Source organism: Myxocyprinus asiaticus, chromosome 4 (genome assembly GCF_019703515.2).
Source record: "Myxocyprinus asiaticus isolate MX2 ecotype Aquarium Trade chromosome 4, UBuf_Myxa_2, whole genome shotgun sequence".
Lineage (NCBI taxonomy): Eukaryota > Metazoa > Chordata > Actinopteri > Cypriniformes > Catostomidae > Myxocyprinus > Myxocyprinus asiaticus.
This window is the reverse complement of record NC_059347.1, coordinates 32,654,990-32,672,394: the sequence shown is the minus strand read 5'-3', so window position 1 is coordinate 32,672,394 and position 17,405 is coordinate 32,654,990. Positions and strand designations below refer to the sequence as shown.

Below are 17,405 nucleotides of genomic sequence, written 5' to 3'. Positions count from 1 at the left end.
TTGTGTTATTTGGCATGTGTGTTTCAGTGTTTAGACTTTAGAGCAGTGTTTATTTTTATTTATGGCTGAGGCGTGTTGAGCTCATAACATTTTTCTTACCAGCGATTGAATTAGCATGCTTCATTTAGACTTGTTACAGGAATTATCTTGTATTAGCGCATGCTACACAACATGCCACACTCTCTCTTTGTCCCACTCTGTCTTTCTGAATATAGGTGGTATATAAGTTGGAGAATGTAATAGTGTTTGTGATAAACAGCTTGCTGTTCCTCTGTAAAGGTCAAGCAGATGACAGCAGTGGGCTGAGCCTCTTACTGACCAGCCCCATATGCTTTCACAGAGTATGGCAACACTAATACTGCATTCGAGAAACATCTCCTTTGCTCATTAGACACTCATCTGTCCACAGTCACATCAAGCATTCCTGCCTTCATTCCATTTATTGTGTTCTTTTCCTATTCACAGTCCTGTCATTTTAGTCTTTCTTTCTGCCTGTCTCCCTGTATCATTCATTGTTTTAGGTTATGGTCGGATAAAGATTTTTCTTTAAACAGGATGCTTTATCATGTCACACAGCTCTTGCTCCACTGTTCCGTGAAGTTCCGCACCTCCTCTCAAATAACTGGCTGGTTTGAGTGAAGTCTGCTCTGATTAATGTAGGCAGTAATCAGTCAAAGCTATCAGTGCTCTGTGGTAATTGAGTTGCTTTAATAGAGTTTAGAGTTAGAGTCAGTCCTTGGCCACCGCACAAATTTATGATTGTTAATTTTATGACGAGTTGTAAATGTGTGCCTGTCGTGGGATTTAGCGGTTAAATTTATGTCTTGTTTGTTCCGCCTGGAAGTAATATAATAAGGGTCATAATTTTTCTCAGCGTAATTTGTTTTTTGTTTGTTTGTTTATATGTAATCTTTGAGATTCAGTTGCAGTCTTTGCTGCTTATGAATTTTGTTCAGGGTGTGTGCATTTATGTGTGTCTTAATTGGTACTTGTAGTGTGTGGAGAAGGCATTATTATCTGTATCTGATATTAGTGATTGGGTACTAATATGTGTGACCTGCAAGGTTTCTGTAAATGTCCTTTTTTGTAACCGTCTTTTATGAGTCGATATAAATACAGTATTTATGAAGTGTGAGTGTGTGCACGGACATCAGTGTACCCGAATAATAGTAGAAATTTGTGTTGTTTGACCTCCAAACCTCCTTTTTCTCTTCCAGATGAGAGAGAAGCAGTGCAGAAGAAGACCTTCACTAAATGGGTGAACTCTCACCTGGGCCGTGTCACCTGTAGGATCGGTGACCTGTACACCGACCTCCGCGATGGGCGCATGCTTATCCGGCTGCTGGAGGTTCTCTCCGGGGAACAACTGGTCAGCATCCATCCATCCATCCATCCACCCATCTATCCATCCATCCATCCTCTTTGACTTTCTTTGCCTATCCATGCACTTGCTTAATTCCTCACACTCTCTCCCTCAGCCAAAGCCCACCAAGGGCCGTATGCGCATCCACTGTCTGGAGAATGTTGACAAGGCTTTGCAGTTCCTGAAAGAACAGAAGGTTCATCTGGAGAACATGGGGTCTCACGATATTGTTGATGGAAACCACCGTCTCACACTCGGTCTCATCTGGACCATAATCCTTCGTTTCCAGGTAGGTTATACTATGAAGGAGGGTGTGGCATCTGCTAGAGGTGAAAGAGATGGAAAGAGGGACAGGTAGAAATAGTGATTCTGTTGTGAAGAGAAACAGTGATCAAAGAAATTACTGCTGAATTACTGTTATTGATGAGGAAGGCTGAGGTCATAGTTGCAATCTCTGATTAAACCCAATTACTAAAACTAAATCTAAGCTCAGTCTTATGTCAGTGCATGGTTTTAGTTTGACATTATATTGTGCTGTCCAGTCGATTCCACAGTAAAATATAATCCTAACTTTGGAATATTTCAATCAGATCTACACGAACATACATGCATAACCATAAATGGTCTTTTTAGTCAGAATTTATTATTATCTGCTTCAGCTCGATGAGATCTTATGTCTCATCCCTGAGCCCAGTTTTGTTCTTTTTGTTTGTCTTCCAAGCAGCTCTATCAATCTATTTATTCATCACAGTTCTAATTAGCATGTTATTGTGTATGGCTTCATTGCCCTTTTAAATGGCTTGAATAAAACATTTATCTGCTCAAAATTCACTCAGTTGAAACATGCTAATTATCAAATCCCAATGATACTTTTTGTGAGTGCTTTCGATTAGTTTGAGATGTTTGTGATTTGCGTTTTATTACATTGCTGAAATGACAGAATTATAGATTGAACCACTGAACAATTTTGCATTCTTTGCTGAAAGAATTCAAGCATATAATAAACAATTGTACTGATATACTCTGGAATGGATCAAGATTACTTAATTAATTGAGCTTGCCAGTGTTATCTACTCTAAGTGCACGTGATTGGGGTTATTCAGGTCATGGGATGCCTGGTTTAAGATTTCTCTCAGCAAGAGGTCTCCTTTGTGCCAAAGATCTATAGTCTGTAGATAGCTTTACATGAGTAAACAGGAGCATGTTATTATTTGCAGCAAGGAAGCTTAACTACTCTTATTTTTTCTTCTGCAATATTATAAACTCAGCAAAAAAAGAAATGTCCTCTCACATTCAACTGCTTTTATTTTCAGCAAACTTAACATGTGTAAATATTTGTATGAACATAAAAAGATTCAACAACTAAGACAAACTGAACAAGTTTCACAGACATGTGGCTAACAGAAATGGAATAATGTGTCCCTGAACAAAGGGGGGGTCAAAATCAAAAGTAACAGTCAGTATCTGGTGTGGCCACCAGCTGCATTAAGTACTGCAGTGCATCTCCTCCTCGTGGACTGCACCAGATTTGCCAGTTCATGCTGTGAGATGTTACCCCACTCTTCCACCAAGGCACTTGCAAGTTCCCGGACATTTCTGGGGGGAATGGCCCTAGCCCTCACCCTCCGATCCAACAGGTCCCAGACGTGCTCAATGGGATGGAGATCCGGGCTCTTCGCTGGCCATGGCAGAACACTGACATTCCTGTCTTGCAGGAAATCACGCACAGAATGAGCAGTATGGCTGGTGGCATTGTCATGCTGGAGGGACACGTCAGGATGAGCCTGCAGGGAGGGTACCACATGAGGGAAGAGGATGTCTTCCCTGTGACATACAGTGTTGAGATTGCCTGCAATGACAACAAGCTCAGTCCGATGATGCTGTGACACACCACCCCAGACCATGACGGACCCTCCACCTCCAAATCAATCCTGCTCCAGAGTACAGGCCTCGGTGTAACGCTCATTCCTTCGACGATAAACGCAAGTCTGACCATCACCCCTGGTGAGACAAAACTGCGACTCGTCAGTTAAGAGCACTTTTTGCCAGTCCTGTCTGGTCCAGCGAAGGTGGGTTTGTGCCCATAGGCGACGTTGTTGCCGGTGATGTCTGGTAAGGACCTGCCTTACAACAGGCCTACAAGCCCTCAGTCCAGCCTCTCTCAGCCTGTTGCGGACAGTCTGAGCACTGATGGAGGGGTTGTGCGTACCTGGTGTAACTCGAGCAGTTGTTGTTGCCATCCTGTACCTGTCCCGCAGGTGTGATATTTGGATGTACCGATCCTGTGTAGGTGTTGTTACACGTAGTCTGCCACTGCGAGGATGATCAGCTGTCCTTCCTGTCTCCCTGTAGCGCTATCTTAGGCATCTCACAGTACGGACATTGCAATTTATTGCCCTGGCCACATCTGCAGTCCTCATGCCTCCATGCAGCATGCCTAAGGCACAGTCACGCAGATGAGCAGGGACCCTGGGCATCTTTCTTTTGGTGTTTTTCAGAGTCAGTAGAAAGGTCTCTTCAGTGTCCTAAGTTTTTATAACTGTGACCTTAATTGCCTACCGTCTGTAAGCTGTTAGTGTCTCAACGACCGTTCCACAGGTGCATGTTCATTAGTTGTTTATCGTTCATTGAACAAGCATGGAAAACATTGTTTAAACCCTTTACAATAAAGATCTGTAAAGGTATTTGGATTTTTACAAATTTATCTTTAAAATACAGTGTCCTGAAAAAGGGACGTTTCTTTTTTTGCTGAGTTTATTTTGCATGCAGTTAATTGTTTTATTTTATAAGAACTACAGGTGCATCTCAATAAATTAGAATGTTGTGGAAAAGTTCATTTATTTCAGTAATTCAACTCAAATTGTGAAACTCGTGTATTAAATAAATTCAATGCACACAGACTGAAGTAGTTTAAGTCTTTGGTTCTTTTAATTGTGATGATTTTGGCTCACATTTAACAAAAACCCACCAATTCACTATCTCAAAAAATTAGAATATGGTGACATGCCAATCAGCTAATCAACTCAAAACACCTGCAAAGGTTTCCTGAGCCTTCAAAATGGTCTGTCAGTTTGGTTCACTAGGCTACACAATCATGGGGAAGACTGCTGATCTGACAGTTGTCCAGAAGACAATCATTGACACCCTTTACAAGGAGGGTAAGCCACAAACATTCATTGCCAAAGAAGCTGGCTGTTCACAGAGTGCTGTATCCAAGCATGTTAACAGAAAGTTGAGTGGAAGGAAAAAGTGTGGAAGAAAAAGATGCACAACCAGCCGAGAGAACCGCAGCCTTATGAGGATTGTCAAGCAAAATCGATTCAAGAATTTGGGTGAACTTCACAAGGAATTGACTGAGGCTGGGGTCAAGGCATCAAGAGCCACCACACACAGACGTGTCAAGGAATTTGGCTACAGTTGTCGTATTCCTCTTGTTAAGCCACTCCTGAACCACAGACAACGTCAGAGGTGTCTTACCTGGGCTAAGGAGAAGAAGAACCGGACTGTTGCCCAGTGGTCCAAAGTCCTCTTTTCAGATGAGAGCAAGTTTTGTATTTCATTTGGAAACCAAGGTCCTAGAGTCTGGACGAAGGGTGGAGAAGCTCATAGCCCAAGTTGCTTGAAGTCCAGTGTTAAGTTTCCACAGTCTGTGATGATTTGGGGTGCAATGTCATCTGCTGGTGTTGGTCCATTGTGTTTTTTGAAAGTCACTGCACCCATTTACCAAGAAATTTTGGAGTACTTCATGCTTCCTTCTGCTGACCAGCTTTTTAAAGATGCTGATTTCATTTTCCAGCAGGATTTGGCACCTGCCCACACTGCCAAAAGCACCAAAAGTTGGTTAAATGACCATGGTGTTGGTGTGCTTGACTGGCCAGCAAACTCACCAGACCTGAACCCCATAGAGAATCTATGGGGTATTGTCAAGAGGAAAATGAGAAACAAGAGACCAAAAAATGCAGATGAGCTGAAGGCCACTGTCAAAGAAACCTGGGTTCCATACCACCTCGGCAGTGCCACAAACTGATCACCTCCATGCCACGCTGAATTGAGGCAGTAATTAAAGCAAAAGGAGCCCCTACCAAGTATTGAGTACATATACAGTAAATGAACATACTTTCCAGAAGGCCAACAATTCACTAAAAATGTTTTTTTTTTATTGGTCTTATGATGTATTCTAATTTTTTGAGATAGTGAATTGGTGGGTTTTTGTTAAATGTGAGCCAAAATCATCACAATTAAAAGAACCAAAGACTTAAACTACTTCAGTCTGTGTGCATTGAATTTATTTAATACACGAGTTTCACAATTTGAGTTGAATTACTGAAAGAAATGAACTTTTCCACGACATTCTAATTTATTGAGATGCACCTGTATGTCTAAAACACAATATGGAAATGTTTATTCAAGACTAGTGGAAGATGATGTGATTGGCAGTGAAAAGCTTCATTGATCAAGTGGTTGAAATTGTTTGGGTTAAATCACTCTCAAATCATACTAACTTTTTGTAAGAGGTAAAGATTTGTTGTGTAGACATCCACATCAGTTTACACTATTGTTTTATGTTTTGCTATATTGAACAGATCCAAGATATTAGCGTTGAGACGGAAGACAACAAGGAGAAGAAATCAGCCAAAGACGCTCTGCTGCTATGGTGTCAGATGAAGACTGCAGGGTAAGAGAGGAGGAGAACGAAAGAGTGGAAAAGAATGAGTACATGAATGAGTATAATGTGTCCGTTCTACTAGTGCTTTAGTAAACACACTCACTATTTCTGGTTCTGTACTAATAAACCCTGCTTTCTCTCCAGGTACCCGAATGTCAACGTCCACAACTTCACCACCAGCTGGAGAGATGGTCTAGCGTTCAACGCCATTGTGCACAAACACAGGTATTGATTTGAGCACACACAGCACACAAGTACACTGGTACAAGGCCTTTGTTCTCAAACATGACAGGCTTTGATAACTACGATTTCAATAGACATTCTTTAGCATGTTCCCACACACATAGAGAGAGGCCTGCAGGGGCTTCATCCACCAGCTGCATTCTAGAAATGTATGCAATCTTTGCCCATAATGGTATACATTTACATGGAATACCTGATGGAATCCTTTTACCCTAAAACTGCATGTTCCAAGATATGTAAGGTGTAAAAGCCTTTTGACTCCAAGTCCAGATTTGCAGCACAAAAAACTTGCATGACAAATTGCTATGAACTCCACACAGAATCTGAAATATTGTACTGTGATCATCTTTTAGAGCGTAGGTCACTTTTACATTTTTTAATTTTCAGATGGTGATTAGGTATTCAATTAGGTATCCAGAAGTTTTCAGATATCAAAAATGGAGATTCTGTGTAAATATTAAACTCTTTTTGAGTGTAGTTTTTATTTTGATATCATATAGTCACACCAGACTTATAGTCAGCAGACCATCATTTCGATAATTTCACTGCAACACTAGTTCTCTATATCTTTAACACACTGAAGTAAAAGTATTTTCTATATTGCATGATTTTCACATTTGTGGTGACATTGTTTTTCTTCTGTGGGCCCTAGGTGGGCCCTGGAAGATCGCCTGCTCTGCCCCTCATCTGTCCCACCAGCCTCTTGTTTTTGCTTCTTTTTTTCTCTCAGCTGTCTTCCAGCACCTTTGTTCTTTCTGTTCACTCATTTTTTTTTTTTTTTTTCATGTAGAGGAGAAGAAAAAGAAAAGTTTAATAAAGTTGGCCTAAATAGGGAGAAAAGAAATCCATCTCTAGCCCTCTTTATCTCTTTCCTAATGGAGTGTTTAAGTGCTTCCCTCTGTTGTTGGAGAAGTGCACTGCAGTGTTATGTAATCTTATGATGGCAAACTGAAATGTTCTCATAGCAAAGTGTTTTATGGCATCTAAACTGCAAAGAACAATCGTTTTATCTGTTCTTGATTTCTCTCTCTTTCTCTTAGGTCAGACTTGATTGACTTTGATAATCTCAAGCGGTCTAATGCGCACTATAACCTGCAGAATGCCTTTAACGTGGCCGAGAAGGAGTTGGGTCTTACAAAGCTACTAGACCCAGAAGGTGAGATACAGACTTTTGCATCTGTAGCAAATACATGTAATCACATTTGTACTACACACAAGAATAGCTCACTGCCTCCCCGTACATTGAAATAAATAAAGTACATAAAGAGATCTGCCTTCAGATGGTTAGTACACACTATACAACAATACACACACTAAATCTTTGGGTGGAAGTTGTCTGTGAAGCAGAATTCTTTATGTAATTCAATATGTAAATCAGTCATTAAATTACACTGATTAACTGTAACAAAACCTTAAGTACACTTGGCACAGCAACAGTGCTCAGTTCATTTTGAGTTGGACATGAATTTTAGTCATGATGACTTGCCATTCAGTAAGTCAGTCAGATGTTTAATGATTCAACAAGTAATTTGTTGTAATAATTCTGATAATGAGTCTTTTTGACGGATTAATTTAAAGAACCTGCCCATAAGAGTCAAACATTTGTGATTCTGACTACACTGGTCATGCTGTATGTTTGTTTTTGTGTGCACCACCGCTTAATAGCTGTGATGTAATCACAGATAAAGAGAGACAATCTGCCTAATGAAGAGACTGATTGAAAGATTAACTTAAAGGGATAGTTCACTCAAAAATTAAAATTCTCTCATCATTTTCTCACCCTCATGCCATCCCAGGTGTGTATGACTTTATTTCTTCTGCAGAACACAAATGAAGACTTTCTGGTAAAATATCTCAGCTCTGTAGGTCCTCGCAATGCAAGTGAATGGGTGCCAACATTTTGAAGCTCCAAAATGCACAAACACAGCATAAAATTAAACCAGAATATTCCAGTGGTTAAATCCATATCTACTGAAGCAATATGATTGGTGTGTGTGAGAAACAGTTCAGTATTTTCAGTATTTTTGTTTTTGGTGATTTGCATTCTTTGTGCATATCGCCCCCTACTGGGCAGGGAGGAGAATGTATGGTAAAAACTGACTTAAAGTCGGCATGAAATGAAAATTCACCCTATCTATTGCCAGCATTGGCACACGGAGGGGTAATCACTGGCACGCCAGCAACAGCGAGAGGAGTAGACTATTTTATTTAGATGAAATTCCGCACCTGCGTTCCAATCTACATCTTGATGTAATCCTTCCTCTTGATCACAAAATGTTTTCATGAGCTGAATGGGAGACTAAACAGAAAGTTAAAATGTGACGAGACTGCAGTATACCCAACAGACTCGTGCAGCTCACGCAAGCCATTCGCACATCACGAGCCGGCAGTGCTTCACGTTCACTTAATCACGTGAGTAATCGCGTCTGCTTCACTTTGGTCAGGCTGCGCGAATGACAGCCTACATTCCGTATTTCATTTGTTTCTCAAAACAATCATTATTACATTAAACACTCAAAATTACATTCAAAGATTAAAAGAGAAAACATAAAAATCGGAGTCTAATCAAAATATACATTAAACTTGGAAATAAAGTTTTAGGATTTTGTAGGTGTGATTCACCGAAAATGGCTAAATAGTTGATCGGCTTGTGATGTGTGAATGGCTTGTACGCAGCGTGAGTCTCGTTACACTTTAATAGTGTTTAGTCTCCGATTCAGGTGATGAAAACATGCTGCATGATCATGAGGAAGGATTACATCAAGATGTAGATTGGAATGCACGTGCGACAAACTTCAAATGCTCCTCTCTCGCTGTTGCTTGCATGCTAGTGATTACCCCTCTGTGTGATTTTGAAAATGTAGTATGACATAATATAAGAAATATTTAAGATTGCACAAAATTTTGTGATCAGTAATCAAATAAGCACATTTGTGACATTAACTGTATCTCATTTAGCAGCCTACAAAAGGACAGGTTTTCTTTCATTAAAGCATGTAAGATGCTCTGTGAATATTCACATAAAGGATCATGATTATATCAAAATCATCGGGTTTTCACTCAAACTATTATGCTGATAATATCATTTGTAATAAAAAAAAATAAACAAATTAGAAAAATGCAAAATAGAAACATTTTCACAAGTGGACTCAAACTTTGGAAAATCACATACATGAACATATATAAAAATGTAAGAAAAATTTAAGAGAGCACTCCAAATGCTTTTTTTTTTTTTTTTTTTCCGATTTGGAATGGCCAGTTCCCAGTGCGCTCTAAGTCCTCGTGGTCACGTAGTGATTTGCCTCAGTCCGGGTGGCGGAGAACGAATCCCAGTTGCCTCCGCGTCTGAGATTGTCAACCCGCGCATCTTATCACGTGGCTTGTTGAGCGCGTTGCCATGGCTTCACACCACCCACCGCGGCATCCACGCTCAACTCACCACGCGCCCCACCGAGAATGAATCACATTATAGAGATCATGAGGAGTTTACCCCATGTGACTCTACCCTCCCTAGCAACCGGGCCAATTTGGTTGCTAAGGAGACCTGGCTGGAGTCACTCAGCACACCCTGGGATTCAAACTAGCGAACTCCAGGGGTGGTAGCCAGCGTCTTTACCACTGAGCTACCCAGGTCCCCGCTCCAAATGTTTCTTAAATCAGTATGGCGGACTGTCCATAGGGAGAACTGAAACTTTTTCCAGTGGGCTGGCCGAGAAACAGGGCCAAATGGGCCGTGATAAGCTGAACAGGTCATGACAGGCTGAAGAGGGCCGCAAAACGGCGCCGCGATATGCAGTATCGGGTGGACGTTGGCGCAGCCATTAACTAGGAAAATAAAAAAATGGCACTCCAGGTTGCCAACCCCTGTTCTAAATGCATGTTATTGATCTTATCTTTAACGATTCATCTATGCATAAGTTTTATTTATTTATTTATTTTTACCTCATAATCTTTAATCAAAATGTCATAACTCGATCTTCTGTTGAAACGACAGATTTCTCTCTAGTAACATATGCAGGACTTCTTCAATCATTTAGTCCACTTAAACCCCACCCCTTTCTTATAAATTCCACAACCTTGCGTAGAGTTGAACGAAGTGTCAATAGCATGTTGGTGAAGATGGCAAGGTGTATTTTTGTCTGTTTTCCTTCAAAACTATCGTTCCTTAATCCAAACTTCCTTGGTTTACGGGTCAGCTGGCTTGAATTTACATTTCGAATGAGAAGGAATAATGGCGAATTCGTGGTTGTGTTCGAGACATTTCACGACTGATTTGCTGAGGTGATCACTAATGAATACAACGATTCAGATGCCTCTGGAGTGTACAGTATTTGTATTTTTTAATGCAGTTATCTTGGGATAAGGGATTATCACGAATAAGTGTTTTTTCCCCCTTTATACTTGGTGTATTGTGATTCAAAACGTTAATAACTTTTACTCATTTTTCAATGGCTACAGCCTCTTCATTAGCAAAGACCTCGATGTGCTCATACATTTATGTTGTCAGTTTGATCATAAATGTGTTGAGATCGCTGCTCAATTTCACCGATAACCGGCTCTGACTCAAGCAGCACGGAGGTAGGGGTGTGTGTGTCCGCTGCAAACTCACATTCAGATCTGCCTCCATTCCACTATGCAATGCCAATATTTTCACAATCCAATTAACAACCAATGGATAAACCCCGCCCTACATTTTTTTCTTGTTCAATAAGCTGTTTAACTCAGAAATACGTCACAATACGGAAGTAAAGTCGGTCGCAACTTTAAATATTGACCTGTTTCTCACCGACACCTATCACATCACTTCAGAAAATAACGATTTAACCACTGGAGTCTTATAGATTACTTTTATGCTGACTTTGTGCATTTTGGAGCTTTAAAATTTTGGCACCCATCCATTTGCTTTGTATGGACCTACAGAGCTGAAATATTCTAAAACATTTTCGTTTGCGTTCTGCAGAAGAAAGTAAGTCATGCACATCTGGGCTGGCATGAGGGGGAGTAAATGATGAGACAGTTTTCATTTTTGGGTGAACTATCCCTTTGAATTAAGGCCATTATTTAGCTCACTGACACCTTTTATCATAAACACACAAAAATCCTGCAAATCTCTTTCTTTCTAGATGTGAATGTTGACCAGCCTGATGAGAAATCCATCATCACATATGTGGCCACATACTACCACTACTTCAGCAAAATGAAGGCACTCGCTGTAGAGGGGAAGAGAATTGGCAAGGTGGGTAGAGAGAGAGATAAAACAACTTCATTCAATAACAACTCTTATGTATTTCTGAAGTTATTCCACCCTTATGTTTACAAAGGCAAAACCATATCCTGAGGTGTTTCAATAAGTGACTTTAGCTATAAATGTGAGTTATCAGTCTTTAAAGTGAATGCAACTATATTTGACTGTTTCTGTTTTTTTTAGGTGCTGGACTATGCTATCGAGGCTGATCAGCTGATTGAGAAATATGAGACTCTGGCCTCAGAGTTGCTGCAGTGGATTGAACAGACTATTTTCACCCTGAATGACCGCCAGCTCGCTAACTCACTCAGTGGGGTTCAGAACCAGTTACAGGCCTTCAACACCTACCGCACCGTAGAGAAACCACCTAAGTGAGCACATGTCCACACATGCTTATGTCCAAAACTGTAAAAGCTTGGTTCCCATGGCCAAGGAAAACCTGAAAATATCAGAGAATTGTGTTTCCAGGTCTGGAAAAGTTATGGAAATGAAACCAGTCTTTTAAGTCATCAAAATTTCTATAGTGAATATAGATTTTTCTTGGTATGCTCTGATCTTAAATATTGTATCTGCTAGATATTGTATAGTATAGTATCTTGTATAGACTAAAACTTGTTTGCAAGCCATTTGGGTGAAAATCATTCTTTCAAAGCAGTTATTTTCAATTATTTGGTCAACCAGGTTCACAAATCAATGACTTTGAATTAGTGAATTGTTCTAAATCACAATGATAAAAAATAAAAAAATAACATTTATCCAAAAATCTCAAACAAATGGAAAGGTCATGGAAGTTCATTGGTCAAAAGTGTGGGAAAACTGTAAAAGCATATTTTAAAGGTTAATTAAAAAACTGAGTACAGACTGAGTACCTTACTTTACTCCTGTGTGTGTATGGCAGGTTCACTGAAAAGGGAAATTTGGAGGTTTTGCTCTTCACTATTCAAAGTAAAATGAGAGCAAACAATCAGAAAGTCTACATGCCAAGAGAGGGCAAACTCATCTCTGACATCAACAAGGTATATACACAACAAATTCCTCTAGATGTGAAACGGCACCAAACGTAGCTGGTGTTTTCTGGTGTTATAGATGGCTGGTTGTATTTTTGCTTGGCTGAGCAGGCATGGGAGAGGTTGGAGAAAGCAGAACATGAAAGGGAGTTGGCACTGAGAAACGAGCTGATTCGTCAGGAGAAGTTGGAGATGTTGGCCGCACGCTTTGACCGCAAAGCAGCTATGAGAGAGACCTGGCTTAGCGAGAACCAACGACTAGTGTCACAGGTGAGAGAAAGAGGAAATGTAGTACCATAATATAATTTATGTTTTAGCATTTAGTACATCTTCCACTTCCCTTTATTGCCCCCTGTAGGACAATTTTGGTGTTGACCTGGGTGCTGTGGAAGCAGCCACTCGGAAACACGAGGCCATCGAGACAGACATCCAGGCGTACGGTGAGCGTGTGGCTGCCGTAGAAGCCGTTGCTCGAGAACTAGAGGCGGAGGGATATCATGAAGTGCGGCGCATACTGGCACGGAGGGATAATGTGCTCAGGCTGTGGGAGTATCTGAAGGAACTACTTGCGGCACGGCGAGAGAGGTTGATGGCACACGGAGACCTGCAGCGCCTCCTGCAGGAAATGAGATACATCATGGACTGGATGGAAGATATGAAGGTACTTACTCAGACAGACCAACATTCTTCTTTCACAATGTGAGATGGAAATGTTTGTTTCTTGAGAAGTGTATACTGTATTGCAGATTCAGTGTCACAGTTGGGGCGGCACGGTGGCTCAGTGGTTAGCACCGTCGCCTCACAGCACGAAGGTCCCGGGTTCGAGTCCCGGCTCAACTGGGCCTTTCTGTGTGGAGTTTGCATGTTCTCCCCATGTTCACGTGGGTTTCCTCCGAGTGCTCCGGTTTACCCCACAAGTCCAAAAACATGCAGGTTAAGTGAATTGGAGACTCTAAATTGCCCGGATGATTGAGAGTCCCCCAGCCACTGGGGGTTGCGTCAGGAAGGGCGTAAAACCTGTGCCATGTCAAATATGTGGATCACGCTGTGGCGACCCCTAACGGGAGCAGCCGAAAGAAGATGGGGATTTAGTGTCACAGTTTAAAACTGTATTTGCGGGGGTAATTCAGTGAGTATCGCTGCTGACTACCACCCCAGAATCCAGAGTGTGCTGATACAAGAATCAACATATAGTCACTTTGTGGTTTAAAGATGATGATAAATATATGCAAAGAGGAAAAGACCAATCAAAATTCAAAGAGTTACCAGTCTTAGTGTTTCCAGTATTTCAATACTGCAAATATATGTAAGAAAGAAGACCAGTCACAATTCAGGATGTAAATATAACGATGATGCCATCTCTGTCGGTTACATTTTGAATGCTGCACATTTTACCAATTTAAGTCGATAGGAGATTTTCACACTTTAATCTTCCTTAAATTCTTAATTCTTTAATTCTTAAAGAGCACCTATTATGGTTTTTCAAATATTACCTTTCCTGTAGTGTGTTATATAGCTGTTTATGAATGTAAAAAAGTCTGCAAAGTTTCAAAAATCAAAGTGCACGACAAATGGAGTTATTGACTCCCAAAAGAAAGAACTGATTCTGAACACCTAAAATGAGTCGTTAGTAATTCCAGACTTAGTTCCTGTACTAACCTACGTAATATGGTAACAAAAAACCCACCTCTGGTCTTCATTGGCTGCTCGCGAACAACTTTGACCCGCCCTCAAACACTGCACTAAGCGGTAGACCAATTGCAACAGACTGGGACATCCGACCAATCAATAAACCATAAAGTGACTGTAAAAATGACAATTTAAACAACTTTACTGCTCAAATAATACATGAGTTTTAACAGAAGAATTTATGCAAGTGCTTTTCTAAAATTATAAGCTTCACATTTCTTTTTAAACCCTCCAAAAATTGACCCCATTCACTTCCATAGTCTCACTATAATCTGGATTTTTGTATTTTATAAATAAAAGGAGGGACGAGTCTAAATTAATTTTTGTGGTAATCAACATTATGCTACAAATGCTGTCGATTGAGTTTAACTTGTATTGAACCTGGAATATTCCTTTAAAAAGTACAAAGTTTACAAAAAAATAGCACATTCAAAGCTGAAATTATCTACAAAACAAAGGTTAACATTAAGCAGTCAGAATGTAAAAGCAGTGATGCCTTGCTAGCAGTGTAAAAGTGGGTGATGTAAACATCTCTTAGATTAGTCTCTTGAGGGCATTTTGTGTTTAGACATTTTTGTGTGTGCGAATGTGTTCAGAGTCGTCTGCAATCTCAGGACAGTGGGAAACACCTTCATGACGTACAGGACTTACTGCAAAAACACACTCTTGTGGAAGCTGATATATCAGCACAGGCTGAAAGAGTGAAAGCCGTGCAGGCTTCTGCCAAGAGATTTACGTCAAACGAACAGAGTGAGTATATGACCCCCACACATATGCTCATCATGAGATTAACTGTATCAAAAATGGTCCTTATTTTTATATATATATATATATATATATATATATATATATATATATATATATATATATATATATATATATATATAAAATTAATTTAATTTTTTTCAATTTGTGTTCTCTTTCTCTAGACTATAAGCCCTGTGACCCGGCGCTGGTTGAGGAGAAGGTGGATCAACTGGGCCAAGCATATGGAGAATTGGGCCAGCTGGCAGCGGAAAGAAGAGCTCGTCTGGATGACTCGCAAAGGCTGTGGCAGTTCCTGTGGGAGCTGGGAGAGGAGGCAGCCTGGATCAGAGAGCAGGAGCAGATCCTCTCCGGAGGAGACTATGGAAAGGACCTGAGCTCCGCTCTTCACCTCCTCTCTAAACACGAGGCCTTCCGAGATGAGATGGCAGCCCGGTATGGCCCTCTGGGGAACAGCATTGCTGGGGGAGAGGCTCTGGTGAAGGAAGGGCACTTTGGAGCACCTGAGGTGACTGAGCGAATTATGGACGTGAGAGCACAGTGGGAACACCTGGAGGAGGTAAAGAACCAGAGGAAGACTTGAACTCAATGATTTAACTGCAGTATTAAACAAAAACTTAGTCACCTTTTAAACTCTCTTTCTGCAGGTCTCTAAGTTGCGTGAGCAGAGGCTACAAGAGTCTGTAGCTTTTCATCAGTTCCAGACAGATGCAAATGACATGGAGGCCTGGATACTGGAAACACTAAGACTGGTAACTCAGATTTCTCCCATTATGTGTTAGAATCTACTGAACAACTCTTCTTTGCAGAACTCTGCTCATGTCAACTTAATTTCATGATACTTAGCTTTACACTCATCTTGGCAACTTTACTACCATAGATGTCTGACTTCTAACTTCAATTCAACTTTTCAGGAATAGTTCACCCAAAAATAAAAATTCTCTCATCATTTACTCCATGCCATCCCAGATGTGTATGACTTTCTTCTGCACAACAAAAACAAAGAATTTTAGAAGATTTTTTAGCTCTGTAGGCCCGTACAATGCAGGCAAATAGTGTCCAGAACTTTGAAGCTCCAAAAAGCATATAAAGGCATCATAAAAGTAATCCATAAGACTCCAGTGGTTTAATCCATGTCTTCAGAAGCAATATAATAGGTGTGGGTGAGAAACAGATCAGTAAAAAAGCACTTATATTGATCTGTTTCTCACCCATACCCATTATATCGCTTCAGTGGTTAAATCCATCATCCTCAGAAGCGATATAATAGGTGAGAAACAGATCAATATAAGAGCTTTTTTACTATATCCACTTTAACTTCCACATTCTTCTTCTTTAGTTTTTTGGCGATTCTCACTCTTTGTGCATATCGCCACCTACTGGTCAGGGCTGGTCAAAGGTTGAGATTTATAGTAAAAAAGGACATATATTGAGCTGTTTTTCACCCACACCTATCATATTGCTTCTGAAGACATGGATTAAACCACTGGAGTCTTATGGATTACTTTTATGATGCCTTTATATGCTTTTTGGAGCTTCAAATTTCTGGTCAACATTCTCTTGCATTGAATGGACCAGAGCTGACATATTCTTCTAAAAATCTTAATTGTGTTCTGCAGAATAAATAAAGTAATACTCATCTGGGATGGCATGAGGGGTGAGTAAATGATGAGAGATTTTTCATTTTTAGTTGAACTATTCCTTTAAGTCTGTTCTTTTAACAAGACACGCGGTCAGTATACTCTCCAGAAAGAATAAAACAGCCTGTAAGAATATACTCTGTTTTATTGACTATTTGATACTACTGGATTGTGAATTCAGCTTTGTTCTATTGTATTTTGGTCTATCTGCTTTGTTGTCAGGCTTTCCACCGTCATGGAAAACCTCTGTAAAAAATCTTTGTAAAATGGAAAAATCCCTGTAAAGTGATTAAAAGAAATGTCTTATTTAGAAATCACAAATGACTAGAAGGATCATGAAAATTTTATGAAAATTAACTGGTCAAAAGCTGTGGGACACTGTGTTTAATTTTGTTATGTTCAAATAGTATATTGACTTGTTATGTATTGCAAAAGTGGTTGTGCTCAGACCTTTGTTTATCAGCATTTAAGTGGTTTAGTAGTTCTTTCTTCAGACTGAATCCTTTTGTTAATCTCTGTTCCTGACATTGTAGGTGTCGAGTCAAGAGGTGGGCCATGATGAGTTTTCCACACAGACTCTGGCCAGAAAACAGAGAGAGGTGGAGGAGGAGATTCAGAGTCACCAATCACTCACAGACTCACTGCATGAACAAGCCTCAACACTACCTGCAGCTTACGCACAGTCCCCACAGGTGCATACACACATCAGAAAAAGAAGAATTGATAGTCTAAATAAATTATATACATGTATATTACCCAGAATATGTATTTAAAAGTCTCACTCGTT

The 17,405-nt window shown here is 40.2% G+C and overlaps 1 protein-coding gene across 3 annotated transcripts in view; it reads left to right on the top strand.

Annotated features, from left to right (window-relative positions):
* Positions 1 to 17,405, top strand: part of LOC127433510 (spectrin beta chain, non-erythrocytic 1-like) — an 81,047-nt gene that overhangs the window by 38,533 nt on the left and 25,109 nt on the right. For all 3 annotated transcript variants that reach the window (XM_051685502.1, XM_051685483.1, XM_051685492.1), the window contains exons 2-15: positions 1,218 to 1,369; positions 1,479 to 1,652; positions 5,947 to 6,038; positions 6,174 to 6,254; positions 7,313 to 7,428; positions 11,396 to 11,508; positions 11,701 to 11,888; positions 12,416 to 12,533; positions 12,636 to 12,794; positions 12,883 to 13,185; positions 14,810 to 14,963; positions 15,143 to 15,537; positions 15,626 to 15,730; positions 17,152 to 17,310. In XM_051685502.1, coding sequence (XP_051541462.1) covers positions 1,218 to 1,369; positions 1,479 to 1,652; positions 5,947 to 6,038; positions 6,174 to 6,254; positions 7,313 to 7,428; positions 11,396 to 11,508; positions 11,701 to 11,888; positions 12,416 to 12,533; positions 12,636 to 12,794; positions 12,883 to 13,185; positions 14,810 to 14,963; positions 15,143 to 15,537; positions 15,626 to 15,730; positions 17,152 to 17,310 — 2,309 coding nt within the window. The remainder of the gene's footprint in view (positions 1 to 1,217; positions 1,370 to 1,478; positions 1,653 to 5,946; positions 6,039 to 6,173; positions 6,255 to 7,312; positions 7,429 to 11,395; positions 11,509 to 11,700; positions 11,889 to 12,415; positions 12,534 to 12,635; positions 12,795 to 12,882; positions 13,186 to 14,809; positions 14,964 to 15,142; positions 15,538 to 15,625; positions 15,731 to 17,151; positions 17,311 to 17,405) is intronic.